The following is a 17404-nucleotide window of genomic DNA, read 5'->3' as shown; positions in this document are numbered from 1 at the left end:
ATGTTCCCCGAATTTTACGATCGTTCCTCGATTTATATCCGATCGTGAAAATGAAGTCTGCGCCCAGGTTCGCTGGAAATTGCTAGAAATGTCGCCGGCAGACGGTACATTTTCGAGCGCGAGTAGCATCGACGAAACAAAAAAAAACAAAAAAAAAAAGAAACGAATTTTTCGAAAGTGTCAGACCAGAACGAGCACTTAAGTCCTGTTCCCAGATAATAGCCGATCCGGCGAAGGTGAACAGCCCGTAGGCCGATCAGTCGATGCTGCCGCGTGTTTTCGTGCGCCGGCAGAGAGAGAGCGAATCATTGCAAATTCTCGTAATTCCCTCCCCATCTGCAGAAGGGTGGTTTCACGGTGCTCGTACCGTCGACGTTCGGGAGGTGGGGGAGGGGGAGGGGGGGAGGGGGGCGTTAGCGGGGGAGAGGCCAGGGGATCCGGGAGAGGCGAAGGGGTGCCTCTTTCCTACGGCATGGTGGAAGCACCCAGGGGCAATTGAAACTCACGGCCATTTACTGCATTTCAATAATGGTTTCCCATCCTCTGACCCCGCCGCTACCGCCCCGGCTCTCCAGGCCGCTACCCGCCGCTCGTTTCCACCCTCCTCCGACCCTACTTTCCACGTACGTGCAACATGAGAGTCCGACGTTGCTCCACGGCTCACAGTCGATTTACTCGTGAGCTTTATGGAACACACCCGGGACCCCCGGAGTACGCAGAAGTAACCAACGGCTAACTATCCCGTCCGTGGACGACTGTATTATTCGCCTACGGCCTAACACAGGCCACGTGCCGACTGCCAGCTAAGCGCACGATTTTATGTTTCTCGGAAAAGTCGTTACAAGCTACGGCCCCTCCCCCCTAACGCCGGAGCCTGTGCGCGCCGACCGAGGGTTAGCAACCTGCTGGAAAAGATGGCCCGTGGAAAAACCGCGGACCCTCTGCCGCCTCTCCTTACTTTCAAGCGCAATTTCAACCGAGGAATTGGTGTCTTCCGAGGCCGAGCACTGCAACACGGGCATTCTCCAGATCCTTTACCCTCTCTGCTCGGAATGATCCGTGAACGATCCTCTGCGAGTCGACCATCAAACGCGACCATGGACCATGGAAAAATAACGCGATGCACGCAAAGACGTCGAAGTAGGTGAAATAATACACGTCGATGCGCTATAGTGTTCATTCAAAGGGGACTCTTTGCGACATAATTAACTATATAAACCTCTAGAATTAACTAATGGTGCTTTGTAACGACATGAAGACTACTTATTTAAACTATTTCTATTATAATGCATACGAATGAAGAAATTCTTTCTTCAGTCATAGTTACACTTTTGCTTGTGACTCTAGTTGAACTTGCAGTCCTAGTTCTAGCTGTAGTTGCAGTTTCAATTCTAGGTGTAGTATCAAGTCTAATTCCCATTTCAGTTGCAATTCTGATTGTAGTAGCAGTTGCAATGTTATGGTTGCGGTTCTAGCTTTAGCTCTATTTCTTGACTATGTTGCAGGTTTAATTCTAATTGAAGTTGCGATTCTAGTTCCAGTAATAGTCCAAATTCGTCGCACTTGTAGTAGTCTCCTAAATCAAGCCTTAATAAATTAGAGCCATCTTGCGACATCTAATAGATTAGAGTCATCTACTACTGCCAAAGCAAACACAGAACAACCTAAAAAGGAGCTCCGAGCGAAAATCTTGGACACGATAGACAGCACCTCGGTGCCTATAATTGAGACGAATTCGACGTTGTCAGGGGCTACCATGGAGGTACAGGGTGCCGGTATAGGGAACGACGCGGAGTTTTGTGAAACTGGAATTCGTGGGATCGCCTGTAGGCAATAGCGAAACAAATTTCACCCATTAGCAGCCGGCGAAAGATACATGTCACGCCGCGGTTGTCATCAATACAGATATCTGCGCGCGATATCTGTCCATGCTCCAGCCTGCTGGATTCACTATGCCGGCCGCCGCGCGCCCCCCCTCGCCGGCCCACGCCATTCGAAAAAGCTCCAATTTGCTCGACGGGCTGCAGGCTGGTCTCGCATACGCGTACCCTAACTATAATACAAACATGACGTTTCAGGTGGCGCTAACGTTCGAGCCCCGGTGACAAAGGTCGGCGCATTGTCAAACTTCGTCCGTGTCCGGCAGTTCCAATTCCGGTTGATCAATAATCGTGACAACATCGGCCCAGGTCGATGTCTTTCCATTAGAACCGTCAGGCGATCTCTCTGCTGGTTCCCCCGGCCCGCAATTGTCGTTTGTCATTTCTTTACTGGCTCTATGAGTGCTTCAGAGCGATGCAACTTTTATTACCTCCTTCCAATTCACTTTCGATTCAACCCTGGAACGATCCGTCGGGTTGTCGGCGACCCCATAACTATTTTATATTGTCTGCAAACGCATATAAATGTGGGAATGGGCCCCGGGTGGGGGGCGCCACGGTGCCCGAGAGAGGCGCGGGGTAGTGGCTCATCGGAGGTCGAGATAGCAAGACGTGAATAGATCTCGCGGAGACTTTTTGTATTGTTTCATAGAATAAATTGTTATGTGTTTTGGTTAATTACGGCGTCGATTAATCCTCTGCTCCCTGTCCAAAAAACGATTCCCACATAAATAAGACAAGAATAATTAGATACTAAAATATTGATTTGTTTCTCTAACTCATGCTGTATTTTGTATTCTCTGTTTTGAAAATGATAAATAATATTTTGATTGCCAAGATTTTATCTTGAGTCGCCCACAACTCCACTGTGTCATATAGAAGTAGATTGATCTAAAGTTAACCCTTTGCACTCGACGTTATTTTATCTGTAAATCTGATACCAGTTTTCTGACTTATGGTATCTCCATTCCTATGTTTTGAAAATGATAAGTAATATTTTGATTGCTGAGATTTTACTTTGAGTTGCCCACAACTCCACTGTGTCACATAGAAGAGGGTTGTTCTAGAGTTAACCCTTTGCACTCGAAGCTATTTTAATTGTAAATCTGAAATCACTTTTCCGACTTTTAGTATCTTTATTTTATGCGACAAAGTGCATTTTATGCGTATGAAATTGTTTTGTATGACTCGGACCAACAATTTCATTTTTAACAATTTTTAAATGTAAACTTTGTCAACGCAAGAATTATTTTGGTACGTGGCAGAATAATTCTAGTGGTGCCTCAGAGTTACCAATCGAGCGCAAAGAGTTAAGTGTTAGAACTTAGATTGCAACTACTACGAATAAGATCACAACTGGAACTACAATCACAAGTACAACTATAAGGAAGGCAACAATTATAAGGAGAAATAAAATTACAACTGCAGTCACATCTCTAATGAGGATTTTATTAGGACTCGATTTAGGCCTAGCTTGTCAGACCTAATAGAAAACTAATTTAAACGGTGTTCTTAGAGTAGATTGGTTGGACATACATGTTTGGAATTGCTACTACTACAAGTGCAACGGAAGGTATAACTAGAAATAGGACTACAATTAGAAATGCAATTTGGACTAGAACTGCAACTCAACTGTAATTACAACCAGAAGTAGAACTGTAACTATTAGAATCTGGATACAAATAAAACTAAAATAATAATATATAAATCATAACTCATATAATAATCATAAATAAATCATAAAAATAGAACTAAATGAATGGAATAAAAATCGTAGCTACAACTAGAATTAAAACTATAACTGCGACTGCAACTACAATTAGAATTGCAACTGCAACTCGTATTAAAATTGTAACCAAAGCTGGAATTACACCTGGGCAAGCAACTAGAATAAAAACAGCAATTAAAACTAGAATTGCAACTGTAACTTACGCTATCAATGTTAAAACGTTTATTGCCGCTGTTACCGGCGCAAATTTATTAAAAATTGTGTCGAGTTAAAACCCTTTCGCTTGTGTATCGAATAACGATATAACAAAATAAAAACAATTGATACTTCGTTAGCAGACATATTCCCTTCGGATACTAGATTCGGTTTCAGCTAGTACTTGATCAGTATTGTTTTCTCGATAAATGGAACTCTGACATCGAATCGGTGGTAAAAAAGGGGATGATAAACATTTCACGGCGTTTAATGCTCGAAAATCGTAGATTCGCATTCGGGCAAAACGTCGATCAGTCATGCACGGTACAGCGAAACCGAAATCTGCGGATTTTAGCATAATAATGGTTCGACGGGCCGGGCGATGTATTTGCACGTTGAAGGATTCCCCGGCTTTTTTCAAATATTCACGAGCTGACGATAAACCTTGTACAATGAGAACCCGAGGCGTGCTTGATGAACTCCTAAACTGCGCCTGGCCGGGGTCCGTCCAGACCCAGACGGGATTTCCCACGCATGCAATCTTTCATGCTCGGTTCTGTAATTTATGAGCATACCATTCTTCTCGGCCGCATAAAATGCTTCCTTCATTCTTCCATTGTTGTAATAATTCTCTTATTATCCCAGACTGTAAAAAAAAGCTCTGTAACGCTTATCGAAATGTCTGCTTCGCCGTAGAATCGATCGAGTCACAGACGAAAATTTATGGTGCCTGCTGACTTTTAAAATCAACGACATTTATCTGTTTAATACACCGAGGCGATCGTAGCCTTGTGAACCAGATTCCCGTCCCGAGACTTCGATTGGAATCGGCGTTTCCGCTTTCCATACTCGAATAACGAGAAACAGTCGGCGCAAAGTTTTTAACGACCGTTTACGGGGCGGGGGGTAGTAGCGGGAGACTTGTTAGCGGCACTAACTTCCGGCGTGTCATTTTTTTTTTTTTTTTAAATGGTAAGCAGACACTTTTGCCGGGCAAGACGTGAACTTCGCCCCGGCCCGAAGTTTGTTTGGCTACAAGCGAAAATCAAAATTGCTCGGGCAGGGAGAGGGGGTGGGGAGGTGTTCAACGAGGGACACGTACACGTACCAACACCGGTCCCGGTCGGTCACGTAATTGGTGGAGCGGTGCCGGATAAAAATGTGGAAAACGCGTTCACGGTTCCCTCTAAAACAGCTGTTACCTGGAGAGCAGATTCCCAGGGCTCTCGTGTCCGCGTCAGACAGAACGGAGGACAATGCGAGAGCACTCCTGGATTTAAATACAATAACCCGGGGCTATTGTAAAAAATATACACGGCCACATGCGCCCGGCTACACACGAATAGAGGGAAACCGGCGCCGTACGCGCGATTCGATCAGTGGTATTTCCACTCGCCAAATAACAGGTACACATTCGAGACCCAATCACGCGTGTTATACCCCATATTCTGATGACCACGCACTCGAGATGTCTACGACGGTCTATCGCTTCGACAACTATCCGGCGAAATTATTTTGGAAGAACCTCCCGGTGCTTCTCGAATCGTCGAGAAACTGCTCCGGGCTATTCGGCTCCGCTCGGTTCTTTTGGAAGTTCGACCGCGGAGGATAGAAAATCTCTGTTACGCTGCAGTAAAAGTGCTGAAATTTTCACTCCGTTGTCTATCTAATCTTATCTCCCTTCTTGTTTGTATTTAGAACGCCTTTTTAACGTCATGCCTCTCGATAAGTACATTCAACAATACACTAATGAATCGTTCTTGGATCGTAAGTGAAAATTATTGCTTCGTTTCCGTGAAAATCATTTTATTAGTGTTCCAACAGATGAGAATTAGTGTCGACACGTGCGAAGGACAGGAATTTTGGACTAGGTTTTGCAATTTATTTTTATCGTGATATATCGGGAAAACTGGAGAGGAATACGAAAGAGTTTGACTTTTAAAATTGATTTCATTTTGGTGTTGCTAACTAAATAACTTCGAGTATTTTGCGAACTTTTTGAAAACTCGGCGAGTATCTGACGCATCCAGGAAAAGGAAACGAGATTGCGCGCGCGCGCGTCGACAGCGAGCGCGATTATGCGTGTATGTGCGGCGTAATCGCGTTTCTGTGCATGTAACGAGCCGTGTAGGTGCGGAGGATTATCTAATGGGCGACACATGTTAAGTAACCGCCGCTGTATCGGCGATATCAAGGAGTTATAATGGCGCGATATCCGCGTCACCTGACAGCTCCTCGTTCCTAACTCACCAAGGTAACGTGATTTGACTATAAAACTCGCGAACTAGTTTTTCAAACGTGTGTGCCGAACACGGTTTCTCACAGATGGCACTATGTCATTGATATAAATTCTACTCTCTGATAGCCTTGAACATCGTTACGCTCGCGATAAAATTCTTTTGTCGTAGTAGTCCGCAATTGTTCGTTCGTTACGTCGCGAAAACGGGATCGGAAAATATTTCGGTAGACGTGAGTACCTATGAAATAATTAATCCGTAGAGTAACGATTTTATTATAAAACTCTCGAGTCAGTCGTGGAAACAATGTGTACAGGGGGCTTAGTTTACCTTAAGATCTACTGCCGCTTCTTTCTCGACTTCATCTGAACCCTGCGTTGTTTACCCAGTCTCTGATTCGTCTTGGCCCCCTTATTTTTGAAATCTTTGCCCTGTTTCCCTGGCCTCTTGTACTCCGATACGTCCATAGAACTCGTCCTCGTATTTTTCTTGCTGCCACGCTTCTTGCCGCCAAAACCGTACTTCGAGTCTCTTACCTTTCGTTTGGCTAACACCGCAGGGTTCACCCTTCTATTGGTTGAGACCGCAGAGTCCACCTTGCGCTGGGGCTTCTTCTTGTCATTCAAGAAGTCAAGGTCCTGTCTGACGCCTTTGCGATACTTTTTCACCTCGTCCAACATTTTCCTCTTCTCGGCGTGCTTCTTCAAGGTTGCCTCGACCTGCATCTGCTTGGCAACCTTCCTCTGCTGCCTCATCTGTCTGACCTTCTCCGACCTCTGGGTTATCGTCTGTTTCCTCATCAGGTTCTCCCTCACCTTGTGCATGTGCGCATCTGTCTTTGCCATTTCAGCAAAATAGTCGTCCGGCCTGGTTATCGGCAGACCAAGCTTCTTCAGCCTTATGACACCGTCCATGACAGCACCCTGAGCCTGTCTGTGAAACATTGTCTCCCTCCTGAAGTCATTCAAGACAGGATCATCTGCGGGATCGTACTGAGGTAATTTCTTGTTCCCCTTCAGCTGGTTGGAACGCCTGATCTCCTGCTCTTGCATTTGCTTTGCCAGCTCTGGAGCCAACGGCGCTGGTATGTTTATCATGTCTAATCTTTCTATCCATGGCAAGTTTAATTTAATCTCGTCTAGTTTCTGTTTCATTAGGTTCTGAAACAGATTTCAATATTGACTCCAGAGTTATACAAAAATACAATCTAATTATTCAGTGAATTATAATTGCAGTGTAATTAAACGGTGCTGTTTACAATTACATTGTAATTGGTAATTCAGATGTATTTAAGTAATAAAATATACTTTGTTCAATTCCCAATACATATATATATATTTCATGGGAAGAATAATGGCATTTCTCATAATTTATTAAAGAAATAATTAGTTTGAAATTGAAATGAAATGTAAGGTTATACTAAAAGTTCTGATTCCATATACTATTAATCAACAAGGTGGTAAACTTACGGAGCAACTTAATACATTATCTAGTAGAGAATGATAAAAATCATACTTTCAACTGATAACTAGTAAAACAATCAGTAATGAAGATATGAACTGTAAACATTGAACTTTACTGACAACTACTTTCTACTTTAATTACATCATAATTAAATTATTTTGCAATTGCAGTAACAATTAAATAAAAACGTAATGTTCAAATGTATTTCATTGAATTACAATACAATGTAAACATCACGTAGAGGAGCTACAGTGCTGTCAGATCATAAATACATTACAACACAGTTCGGTTGACATGATTATACTCGACTATTATTTTATTGTACTCACCACAGAATTCTTGTATTTTTTATTTGTATCCTCGGCTACTGTGTTCAAACCAGGCTTCAGTAAACCTTGTGCAAAAGCTTCACGCAACTAGACACGTGTGAAAGAACGAGGTTAGAGTGGCGATCAGATGTCAATATAACTTACTGTATGAAACTCGTGCATCTACTTACTTCTTCGTCGGAGCTGTCATATTCGGAATCAGATTCCGAGGATGCAACCGCTTTGGCAACCTTTTTCACCTTCATTTTTCTCCTAAATTTGAGGAGCTACGCAGTCAACGTGAAACGCTTCCCAACACAGACACTATGCGCCATCTGTCAGAACAAAATGGCTGTTCTCAGCTGAACTTAAATGATAACTTGTTTAACCGTGCACAATAACTTGCAAAATACAGTGAAAGCAAGCAAGAATTCGATGCCTCCACATTAGTTAAGTAATTATTTCCAAAAAGCAATAGAATTTATTTACTAAAATTGACATCGCTCCACCCCGACCTTGTTCTTCATTGCTCCAAATGTTTTTGTTTTGTAAAATATTGATAGAGAGCCCTTTCAGTTCGTTAATTAATTACGTATTTGATATTTAAAGAATACATTTCTCGCGATAACCCCGCTGATCCACGATTATGCCTGGTCATCCGTCAACATTTCAAATCGTGATCGATCAGACGCCCCTTTAAACTTCGGTCGATTATTTTGCAACTCGCTGACGATACAAAGAACACGGTCCCCGTTATCTTATCGTTTTATCTGGCCGGAATTCAACGAATATGTGCGTACAGTACCTAACCAATCATCGGTCAGTGTAATCTCGGCGGCGGGCTCGGTTTCTGTTGCAGATCGTTACGCGGAAAGCTCTTGTAGCTCCTTTCTGACATATTCTTGTGCTCTATGCCAGAATTTTTTGTCACAGCTGGCTAACGACAGCGAAACATCATGACGGATAGTGATAAGAAACTGATGTCACGCGTATTAAAGCTCGCCAACAAATTCAACTGCTTCTACCTGTCGGGTAAGTGGAATCGTTTATTTCAAGTGCGCGTCGATTATGGCTGGTCCCGCTTTGCCAAATCTGGGGTGAATAGAACGTAGACACGGGTTGCTTTCCGACCTGTCTACTGAGATATTGATTTGGAGTCTGTTGTGTATTCTTTCTCGTATTATTAACAAAATAATGAAACTGCCCGCGGTTTCACCGCTGAAAACAACGCGGTCTTCGCGAAAATTCGGCCCGCGCGGACTTTCGGCCCCGTCCAACGTCCGTACCCTCCCTTTTTTCCTTAATAAATATTTTGAGTGGCTGATTGTATACATATATTTGTCACAGTAGATGCCGAAAATATATCTTGTGTAATTAATTGGATAATATAGACTATAATGCAAATATTACGCGATGCGCCAACGAATATAGATAATATTATATATACAGAGACATGTATATATGTATATATATATATTCTCGAAGTAATTATACGATTTTTTGTATTCGAATAAAAATTAGTGGATCTTGTTTGACTTTTTTTTCCTTTGACAACCACACTCTCCTTTCGTGTATTTTATTTATTTTTATTTTTTTTTCGTTCTTCCTGTGGAATGAATGTAGATTATGTGTTATATATATTTATATATGCGTGTGTCTCTGTGTGAAAGAAAAGGAGAAGTATATAGTCATGTTTTGCTAACTTGGGTTTAATCACTGCAGGAGTTAGATTCCTATATTTTCTGCAATGTTTTAGGTTTCCACTCAGGTGAATGCAGAGCATTCGTAGTAGATGGCCAGCAGGTCGGCTTGGTGCGTCCAGATGTGATAAAGGAGCTGTTAAATTACCCTCAGGTAATTCCTGACTTCAGGATCCACTAAAAAGAGAGACTCTTTATCTTATTGATTTTTCAAGGTCTTTCAAGTACATCCAGAATATGTGCAACTAAATCCAGCCTTTCGAGACTATGCTGAGAGGAGTGCACGTGTCGACGAAGTCCTGAGGGAATGGCAGGCTGGTGGAAAGTTCGTAACACTACGGGGCTGGAGAGAGGAGTGCTATGAAGTACGTGCACAGTTCAACACATCTCCATTATTCAAAATGGACCGATCTGCTACATGTGAGTCTCCTTTCAACTAGCCATTACCCTTAACTCGCTTTTGTCTCTATAGCTCTTTATACCAATAACATATATTCTTGGAAATTAGTTGCACACCGGATACCACGATGATTTAACTTCCTCCGAGCGCACGGTCGTTGAAAACGAACTGTAACCTTTCAGGTCTATTTGGAATTCGCAAGTACGGTGTAGACATAAACGGATACGTGAATGATCCTGTCAAGGGTCTGTCAATATGGTTGCAAAAACGTAGCCCCAACAAGCAGACCTGGCCCGGCTACTGGGACAACATGGTCAGCGGTGGACTGAGTGTTGGTTACGGCATAAATGAGACCGCGATCAAAGAAGCCGGGGAGGAGGCCAGCATCCCCAATAATCTCGTCACAAAGCTGAAGAGCGCCGGCTGCGTGTCGCTGTTCTTCGAAAGCGAAAGGGGCCTGTTTCCGAACACCGAGTTCGTCTACGACCTAGAACTGCCACCAGACTTCGTGCCCAGCAACAACGACGGCGAGGTGGAGACCTTCGAGTTGCTTCCAGTCAACGAATGCCTAGAGAGGATATTGTCCTCGCACTTCAAGACCACATCAGTCCCGGTCGCTCTCGATTTCTTAATCAGACACGGATACATTACTGCGGAAAACGGTGGGTACCCTGTCCCATCCCTAAACATCTAGGTAACGGTCGCCGAACTAATCCCTCGATTTCTTTGTTGCAGAGCCTAATTTTATACAAATCGTGGAACTGCTTCATGTACCACTGCAGACCCTGTACAATCAACCACAAAAAAAGTGTAAAATAGCCACCAACGGCGAGGCAATCGAGTCCCTAGACAGAATTTAAGTTTAACCTAGATTGTAATTTAAAAAGAAAAGAAAAAAAACGAAAAAAAGACGTTGGAATTGATTGAATTGGACAACACGATTGGGGTTGAGCCTTTCTTTTGTGGTTTTCTTGTATTCGGTCGATCCTTCGCAGATTTTATATAGCAAAATGGTGCAGTTTTGTGTGCGTTCAGGGAACTGCCAGGTAGTAGCAAACAGATTTTTACGAAATTGGTTGGAAATATTGAATTCCACGTGTTTAAACGTTAATGACGTCTGCTGTTGGGGCGAATCTTCTATATCGATCATGAAAGTGAGGACCCCGGGCGCTAGTAGGACTGGGGTCCGCACACTTATTGGTGAGGTTGAGTCTGAGGACTCCAGTCATCATTGTTGGACGCAATTCGTTATGAACGTGTTGGTCGTCGATTTGATTTTATGAAATTCTTTCTATGTATTCCAATTCGAGATGACTGGCGTCCCCACACCGTACCGGTGAGATTGGAGGTCCGAGGACCCCATCGATCACCATCGTACATTATTTATTGCGATCTTGTTGATATTCGATTTGATTTTTGTGAAATTGAGTCTATACATTCAAGCCCAAGATTTTGTGATGTTGAGTCTATATATTCAAGTACAAGATTTTATGAAGTTGATTTTATACATTCAAGTCCAAAATTTTGTGAAGTTGAGTCTATACATTCAAGTACAAGATTTTGTGAAGTTGAGTTTATACATTCAAGTCCAAGATTTTGTGAAATTGAGTCTGTACATTCGAGTCCAGGATTTTGTGAAGTTGAGTCTTATACAGTCGAATTCAAGATGGCCGGGGTTCGCGCACCCTTTGACGTTGAGGCCGCGGTCCGAGGGCCCCGGCTCGTCTCTGCCATACCTAACGCATTGTGACCTTGTTGGCGTTCGATTTGATTTTTGTAAAAATTGAGTCCACAATACAGAAAGCTATGTGTTCGACGAACGATCTTCGAATTACTTTGGTTCACGTCACGCTGTATCTTCCTCTTTGGTTTTTTTCGAACTGAATCTTGCACAACAAAACCGAGTAAAGCCATGCTCACACGGAAGTTCTACATACGAATGGATACAAACGACACTTTGATGTAACAACATCGACGTTGAATTAGAAGTATTATATTAACGCAGCATTCCAGAATCATAGATTTAAACGTAATTAAACGTAATTTCAATTCTAAGCGACGGAAAGGTAACAATAGTTTTTTGCGCATACTCGAGACTTTTGTACTAACGTTTGTGATCGAGACTTTTGTACTAACGTTTGTAATCGAGACTTTTGTACTGAACCAAGACGAAAAAAAAAACGCGACGAGATGCGACTCCGCGTACACTTGTTACACGATGAGGAGGCCGCGCAAGTCGACGCACGTGTAACACAAAAAACAGTGGGCAGCAATATCTTCGGTATTCTGCGGTAGTATTAAAAAGAGAATAAAAGGAACGTATACACTCCTCACACGTACAGAGAGACAGAGAGAGAGAGAGAGAAAGAGAGAGACACATTCACAGTATTATTATCGAAAAACGTGAATGGCACAGTAACCGTTTTGATATGTTTTAACGAGAAAAATTTCGTAGACGAATTCTGTCGGCGTATGTGTTCTTGTAGCTCAGCTATGCTGCCAAACGAGACGGAAAAGAAAGTTTCTTAGAATCTAGCATAAACGTCACCGAGAGTGGGGAACAACAAATATTCATTCTATGTAACGGTAGCTAGAATTTTTCATCGGACCGTGATTAATCATCGTGCAAAGTTGCAGTGTAGTGCTCATTCAAGACGAAATTTTATCGCGTAACGTATTTTCGTTGTTGTAGACGCTTTTCCGTTGCTTCCTTTTACATGAGACACCATGCAATCGAAGTATTCTAAGCGTGATAGTGTTTAGTTTTATTGGAACTAACAAAGGAGGAGTTTCGAACAAGTACGACCCTCGCGTGGCGGACGATTCGAACGAGTCGCGCAGCAGCGGCTGGTACCGATTAGATCCAGCGAAATTTTTAACTCGTACGTTGCGTCGCATCATTTTAGCGCCGATGACACTTCTCGACCTTCCTTGGATAGTTTAACGATTCGAACCGGCTGCTGGAAAATCGCCGTACGGATTGGGGGGTTCGGGTCGGGACGGACCCAGAACGCCGCGCCGTCCGAGGGTTGATACTTTTTTAACGAACGATTCTAATAACATACTAGTCATACTCGTCGCCGTCTTATTATACTTTTAACATTAATCTGGTCATGGAATTTAGTATATCTACGATTCGCGTTCGTTTTTAAGGGAGGAACGACTAACGTTTTGTGATAGTGCTGATGGGTACGGCTGGCCATACTGCTTTGACACGAATGGGACAACATTGTCGACGAGCAAATCTTTCATTTCCTTTCATTTTATTTTTTTTTTCCTCTCCATTCGGATTATTTCGACGTCATCGCTTGTACTAATTGTTACCTCGGTGATCATCATCCATCTTCGTTCGCGTGTTCAGGCGTGATTGATTCCCACGATTTCGTATTTTGTTGATTGTTCATAGGGTAAACGAAAGTAAAGGAAAAAAATAAACGGCAAAGATGAACGAAACGAATTCACGAAATATGTAAGGCGAATTACTACTCGATCATTCTCATTCGTTGTATTATACGAGTGTATTACGCATTATACTTAATCTTTTCCACGATTCTTTAGGACGTATGCGAATTATTACATATTCTCTGTTGTTAGATATAATCATGTACTGATCATTAAAATAGCAGGAAGTGAAGGGGCGAATCAATTGCAAAACGATATTAACATAACGACTATATAATTCAGATGCTTTGTACTTTACGAATGTATTTCTTTTTCAGTTTATGTAAAATAACACATGCAATAATAAACTAATGTTAACAGACCAATGTTACAGTTCTGCGGGGAAGAATTAATTTGAAATAAACTTCCAACTAATAACGCAATTATTATTCCACGAACCAGCCCCTGAAACAGTTCCACTAGTCTACCCACGTTGAATTAACAAACGCCATTTTATTAATTAGCGCCATAGTAGATTGACAAAATTCGAATAAATTTCGCACACGAAAGAAAACTTATTGTTGTTCTTAAAATTGCAAGAATAATTCGATAGAACAAAAGATTACAGGAACTGTTGAAATTAGCATCTTCGAAGCATCGTAGATGGAAATTTGGTGCACCTGCAATAAAAAATGACTTGGCGTGGTAGTGGGGGCAACATGCAAAAAAATAGCAATAAAATGGGCCGACAGCTTGGTGGGGCGGCCTGACTTTGTCACAAGAAACAAAAATCGAGCGAATCAGTTCCCTTTTAAACCGTGTCGGGGTAGCATACCTCATTCTTGTGTTCGAAACCACTTCCGGTTTTAAATAAATCGCGAAGCTCTTAACGTTTTAGCTCTGTGTACGCTATCCAGAGTGTGCATTCTTTTCTTATTTTGTTAATTAATCGAGCGAAAAGTACAAGCGCCTTACTACGTATTCTTACGTTGTTCAAACGGCACGGAAAACGAGTAGCCTATAATACAATTGTTACTTAACCGGGTCACATGTTTCCGATGTCGATGTCACTTGTTGTTAGAATTTTATAAATAGTTTCGGTGCGACAATTGCACCACGTTGCGAAACTGTTCACTTTTACACCATGCTATGATTGTAGGAATTTTGAAAAATAATAACTTCCTTTATCCTTCGACCAACGCGTTTTCGCTCTGCCGATTCATTGAAATTTATTGAACGTTGCTTCGACGTGATTATAATTTCTATTGTTTTTCGTTCGAGAGATTTATGTTCTTTTTTATTTCATAGTTAATTTCTGTCTGTGGACTCTATGGCATTCGCACCGGAACTCTCCCCATCTTATCTAATGGAAAATATGTCGTGCATCGGATATGCAACAGATTTGGTGATCGGTAAGTACTCGAAACCAAGTTTCTGCATATGTTTATGTTATAATGCTGCAATTATTAATGCATGCTACTATATGAACCATTAAAAATAATATTCTTCATCTCGAGCAATCGAACGCAATTTTTTGAGAACGTTAGGCAACCAGTCGCATATCTAATAATTTGTTTAAATATTAAATTCATCGATACGTCAAAATGTAGGCCTTAACTGTATCGATATTCGAATTTTGCCGCGCATTTGCAATGGCAATGGTGCATGACAAAGTTGGCCCAGGCACCGCAGTGACCCCGGTAATGGTGTCTCTCGTGTTTACGAGAGAGTCAGTGCAGTCGAAAAATGTCGGTCTCCGTGGGCAGAAGAATCCTAACGAATTTTTGTAGACACCATCTGAAGAAATACCCGGTACGAACAAGAGCCATTAAGTTCAGTTCGACGACACGATGTAGGTCGCCTAACCCAGACACCGAGACCTCTCCGGCTTCTCCGATTTCTGCTGCGGTGCTGAAACACTTTGGCAGCCCGTTGGTAGTAGGCCACTTTGAGGCTCCAAAAATATCGCAGCCGAACGAAGTAAGTTCGAAAATTGGAAATAAATAGTGGGCGAAACCGTAGAACCTTCGGTTCGTCATAAACGCTAAAACGAAACATGATTTGCACTGCCAGGTCGTCGTAGACGTGCATTATTGTGCCCTAAGCGCGCCGGACATCCTCCTAGCCCAAAATAATTACACGTTCGAACCGAATCTGCCAAAGATCTTGGGTCAAGAGTTTGTTGGAAAGCTAGTCCAGATTGGGGATGATGCAAAGAGATGTGGATACAAGATTGGGGACAAGGTGATAGCACTCAACAAAGACTGCTTCGGAGGTCTGAGCGAACAATGCTTAGTAAACTGTGAAGTAAGCTACTCCATTCAACAGTACATCCTCTCTTTACGTACTGAACCATAAGCAAACATTCCAGGACATCTGGAAGATACCGTCTGAGATGAAGACCATAGACGTAGTCAATCTACTCGATGACTATATCACTGCACTGCTTGCACTAGAGAGCAAGGTCAACCTCCAGGAGGATGACATAATTATAATCAACGTGGGGATGAGTAGTATTGGCCTGGCAGCGGTTGATCTTGCTACAAATGTTTACAAAGCTCGAGTAATAGGGGTCTGTGCCACCGAAGAGGGGGCAGACTTGGCTAGAACCAAGGGTTCGGTCCTTGCGAGCTTAAAATACAAAGACAAAAGACTGATGAAGCAATTAGAGGAGTTGGCAGCCGAGAAAGACATCCAGGAGATCTTTGCAGATGCTGACGGGGAGCACCTGAAGCAGGTGATAAACTGGTAAGTGGCTGTGGTTGTTGGCAGAGAGTCGGTAATCGAAAATCGGGGATGCTGACGCGTGACTCTGATCAGGTAACGAATAGTGGCAGCAGCTGTGTCCTGTTTTTAGCTTCACCGGCATCTACAAAAAGGGTGCAACAATGAAAGACTTATTGCGAGACGACAGCTTCGCCGTGGTGGTGCACCACCTGTCCCGCGAAGGTACAAACCGATAAAAATCGTCCGCGAACTGCAAAATAATTTTACTGACACGCGACTTTCTTCAAGGACGTGTAATCATTGCCGGGTCGACGGCGATCATGACGGATTGCGACTTGGACCGCTTCTGCGTGGCCGGGTTCAGTCTGAGAGAGTACAAGGAAAAGAAACCGGAAGAGTATCGGTACATAAATTATTGAAACAGCTCCAGCTGGGAGTATCGTTTAAAAATGTTTCTTGTTTAATAAATCAGCCAAGCCGGCGACGACGTTTTGACGTTCATCGAGGAGGGTCTGATTAAACCTAGCTGCACGATGACGGTCGGGCTCCACAATGTAAACGATGCAATGGACTTCATTCTTAAGAGCAAATCACCTGGAAAAGTGAGTGACTTGTACAGCTAAGACTTGTGACAAAATAAAAATCTATTGCTCGATCCACAGGCCATAGTCGACATACGAGAGAAAGACGCTAAAGCAAAAGTAGTCGAGCAGGACGACTGATGTAAAAGGCTTGTTATTTAAATGCACGAGCCAATGCGTTGCAGATATTGTTAATAATAAAACGCAGATAAAGAAACACACGTCCGAGGCTGTCTTGTTAACTAAATTAAACCGCAATTGTGCACTGTACAGAATCTTTAATTAATTATTTTTTACTGGTCTATAATAAAGCATAGTGTTTATAATATGCCTGTAAATTTACTTAAGCATCTCGAGTTTATTTAAAACCTTTCCCCCGTAACATCACGCGCTTTGAAACACAAAGGGACGCTTAAAAGCAGTGAAGGATATTACGTCGTCGCTCTCATTGGCCGAGGAGATACTGGAGAGGTCCAGCACTTTTTCCATAACGTCGCATAATTATGCGACAGCAGGAATAAAGCAACTTCCACGGCTTTCCAAAGCATCCCGTTGTTTCGCAAATGATGCGACGTTACTGCGGTTAAACTGCAGACCTAAATATAGTTTATTTAAACGTCGGAGCACCGGCGAGGGATTTCGTAAGAAATCAATGTTTCCCATAGCCAGAAAATTACACGCATACGATTGTTCTTTTGTAGCAGCGTGCCAACCGGGCTGCGGTGATTATCGGTTGCTCAATGTCCTTTTATCGAAACTGGAGCGTTTTGTTACGCCGCTACCGAACGGCGATCGAAGCCCG

At 42.7% G+C, this 17404-nt stretch overlaps 3 protein-coding genes across 6 annotated transcripts in view; 2 read left to right on the top strand and 1 right to left on the bottom strand.

Moving 5' to 3' along the window:
* Positions 1-8147, bottom strand: part of LOC144472392 (putative rRNA-processing protein EBP2 homolog) — a 44684-nt gene extending 36537 nt beyond the window's left edge. For 2 of the 4 annotated variants that reach the window (XM_078185439.1, XM_078185438.1), the window contains exons 1-3: positions 8005-8147; positions 7835-7921; positions 6372-7201 (exon numbers count right to left, since the gene is read on the bottom strand). In XM_078185439.1, coding sequence (XP_078041565.1) covers positions 6380-7201; positions 7835-7921; positions 8005-8079 — 984 coding nt within the window. In that variant the 5' untranslated portion in view covers positions 8080-8147 and the 3' untranslated portion in view covers positions 6372-6379. Of the gene's footprint in view, positions 1-3341; positions 7202-7834; positions 7922-8004 lie in introns of those variants that run through there. The other 2 variants (XM_078185437.1, XM_078185436.1) reach the window with 2 other exon arrangements.
* A 553-nt stretch (positions 8148-8700) lies between these two features.
* LOC144472391 (uncharacterized) lies at positions 8701-13680 on the top strand. Its single transcript, XM_078185434.1, has 5 exons — positions 8701-8845; positions 9570-9667; positions 9729-9933; positions 10096-10575; positions 10649-13680. The coding sequence occupies exons 1-5, from the start codon at positions 8770-8772 to the stop codon at positions 10771-10773; spliced, it is 984 nt and encodes a 327-aa protein (XP_078041560.1). The 5' UTR covers positions 8701-8769; the 3' UTR covers positions 10774-13680.
* Positions 13681-14965: 1285 nt separating this feature from the next.
* On the top strand, positions 14966-16938 carry LOC144472327 (quinone oxidoreductase-like protein 2). The gene is made up of 7 exons (XM_078185302.1): positions 14966-15274; positions 15368-15601; positions 15666-16042; positions 16152-16243; positions 16310-16424; positions 16494-16623; positions 16684-16938. The coding sequence occupies exons 1-7, from the start codon at positions 15041-15043 to the stop codon at positions 16741-16743; spliced, it is 1242 nt and encodes a 413-aa protein (XP_078041428.1). The 5' UTR covers positions 14966-15040; the 3' UTR covers positions 16744-16938.
* The last annotated feature ends 466 nt before the right edge of the window (positions 16939-17404 follow it).

Source organism: Augochlora pura, chromosome 7 (assembly GCF_028453695.1).
Source record: "Augochlora pura isolate Apur16 chromosome 7, APUR_v2.2.1, whole genome shotgun sequence".
Taxonomy (NCBI): domain Eukaryota; kingdom Metazoa; phylum Arthropoda; class Insecta; order Hymenoptera; family Halictidae; genus Augochlora; species Augochlora pura.
Note: the sequence above shows the minus strand (reverse complement) of the source record. Positions and strands in the feature narration are given on the sequence as shown.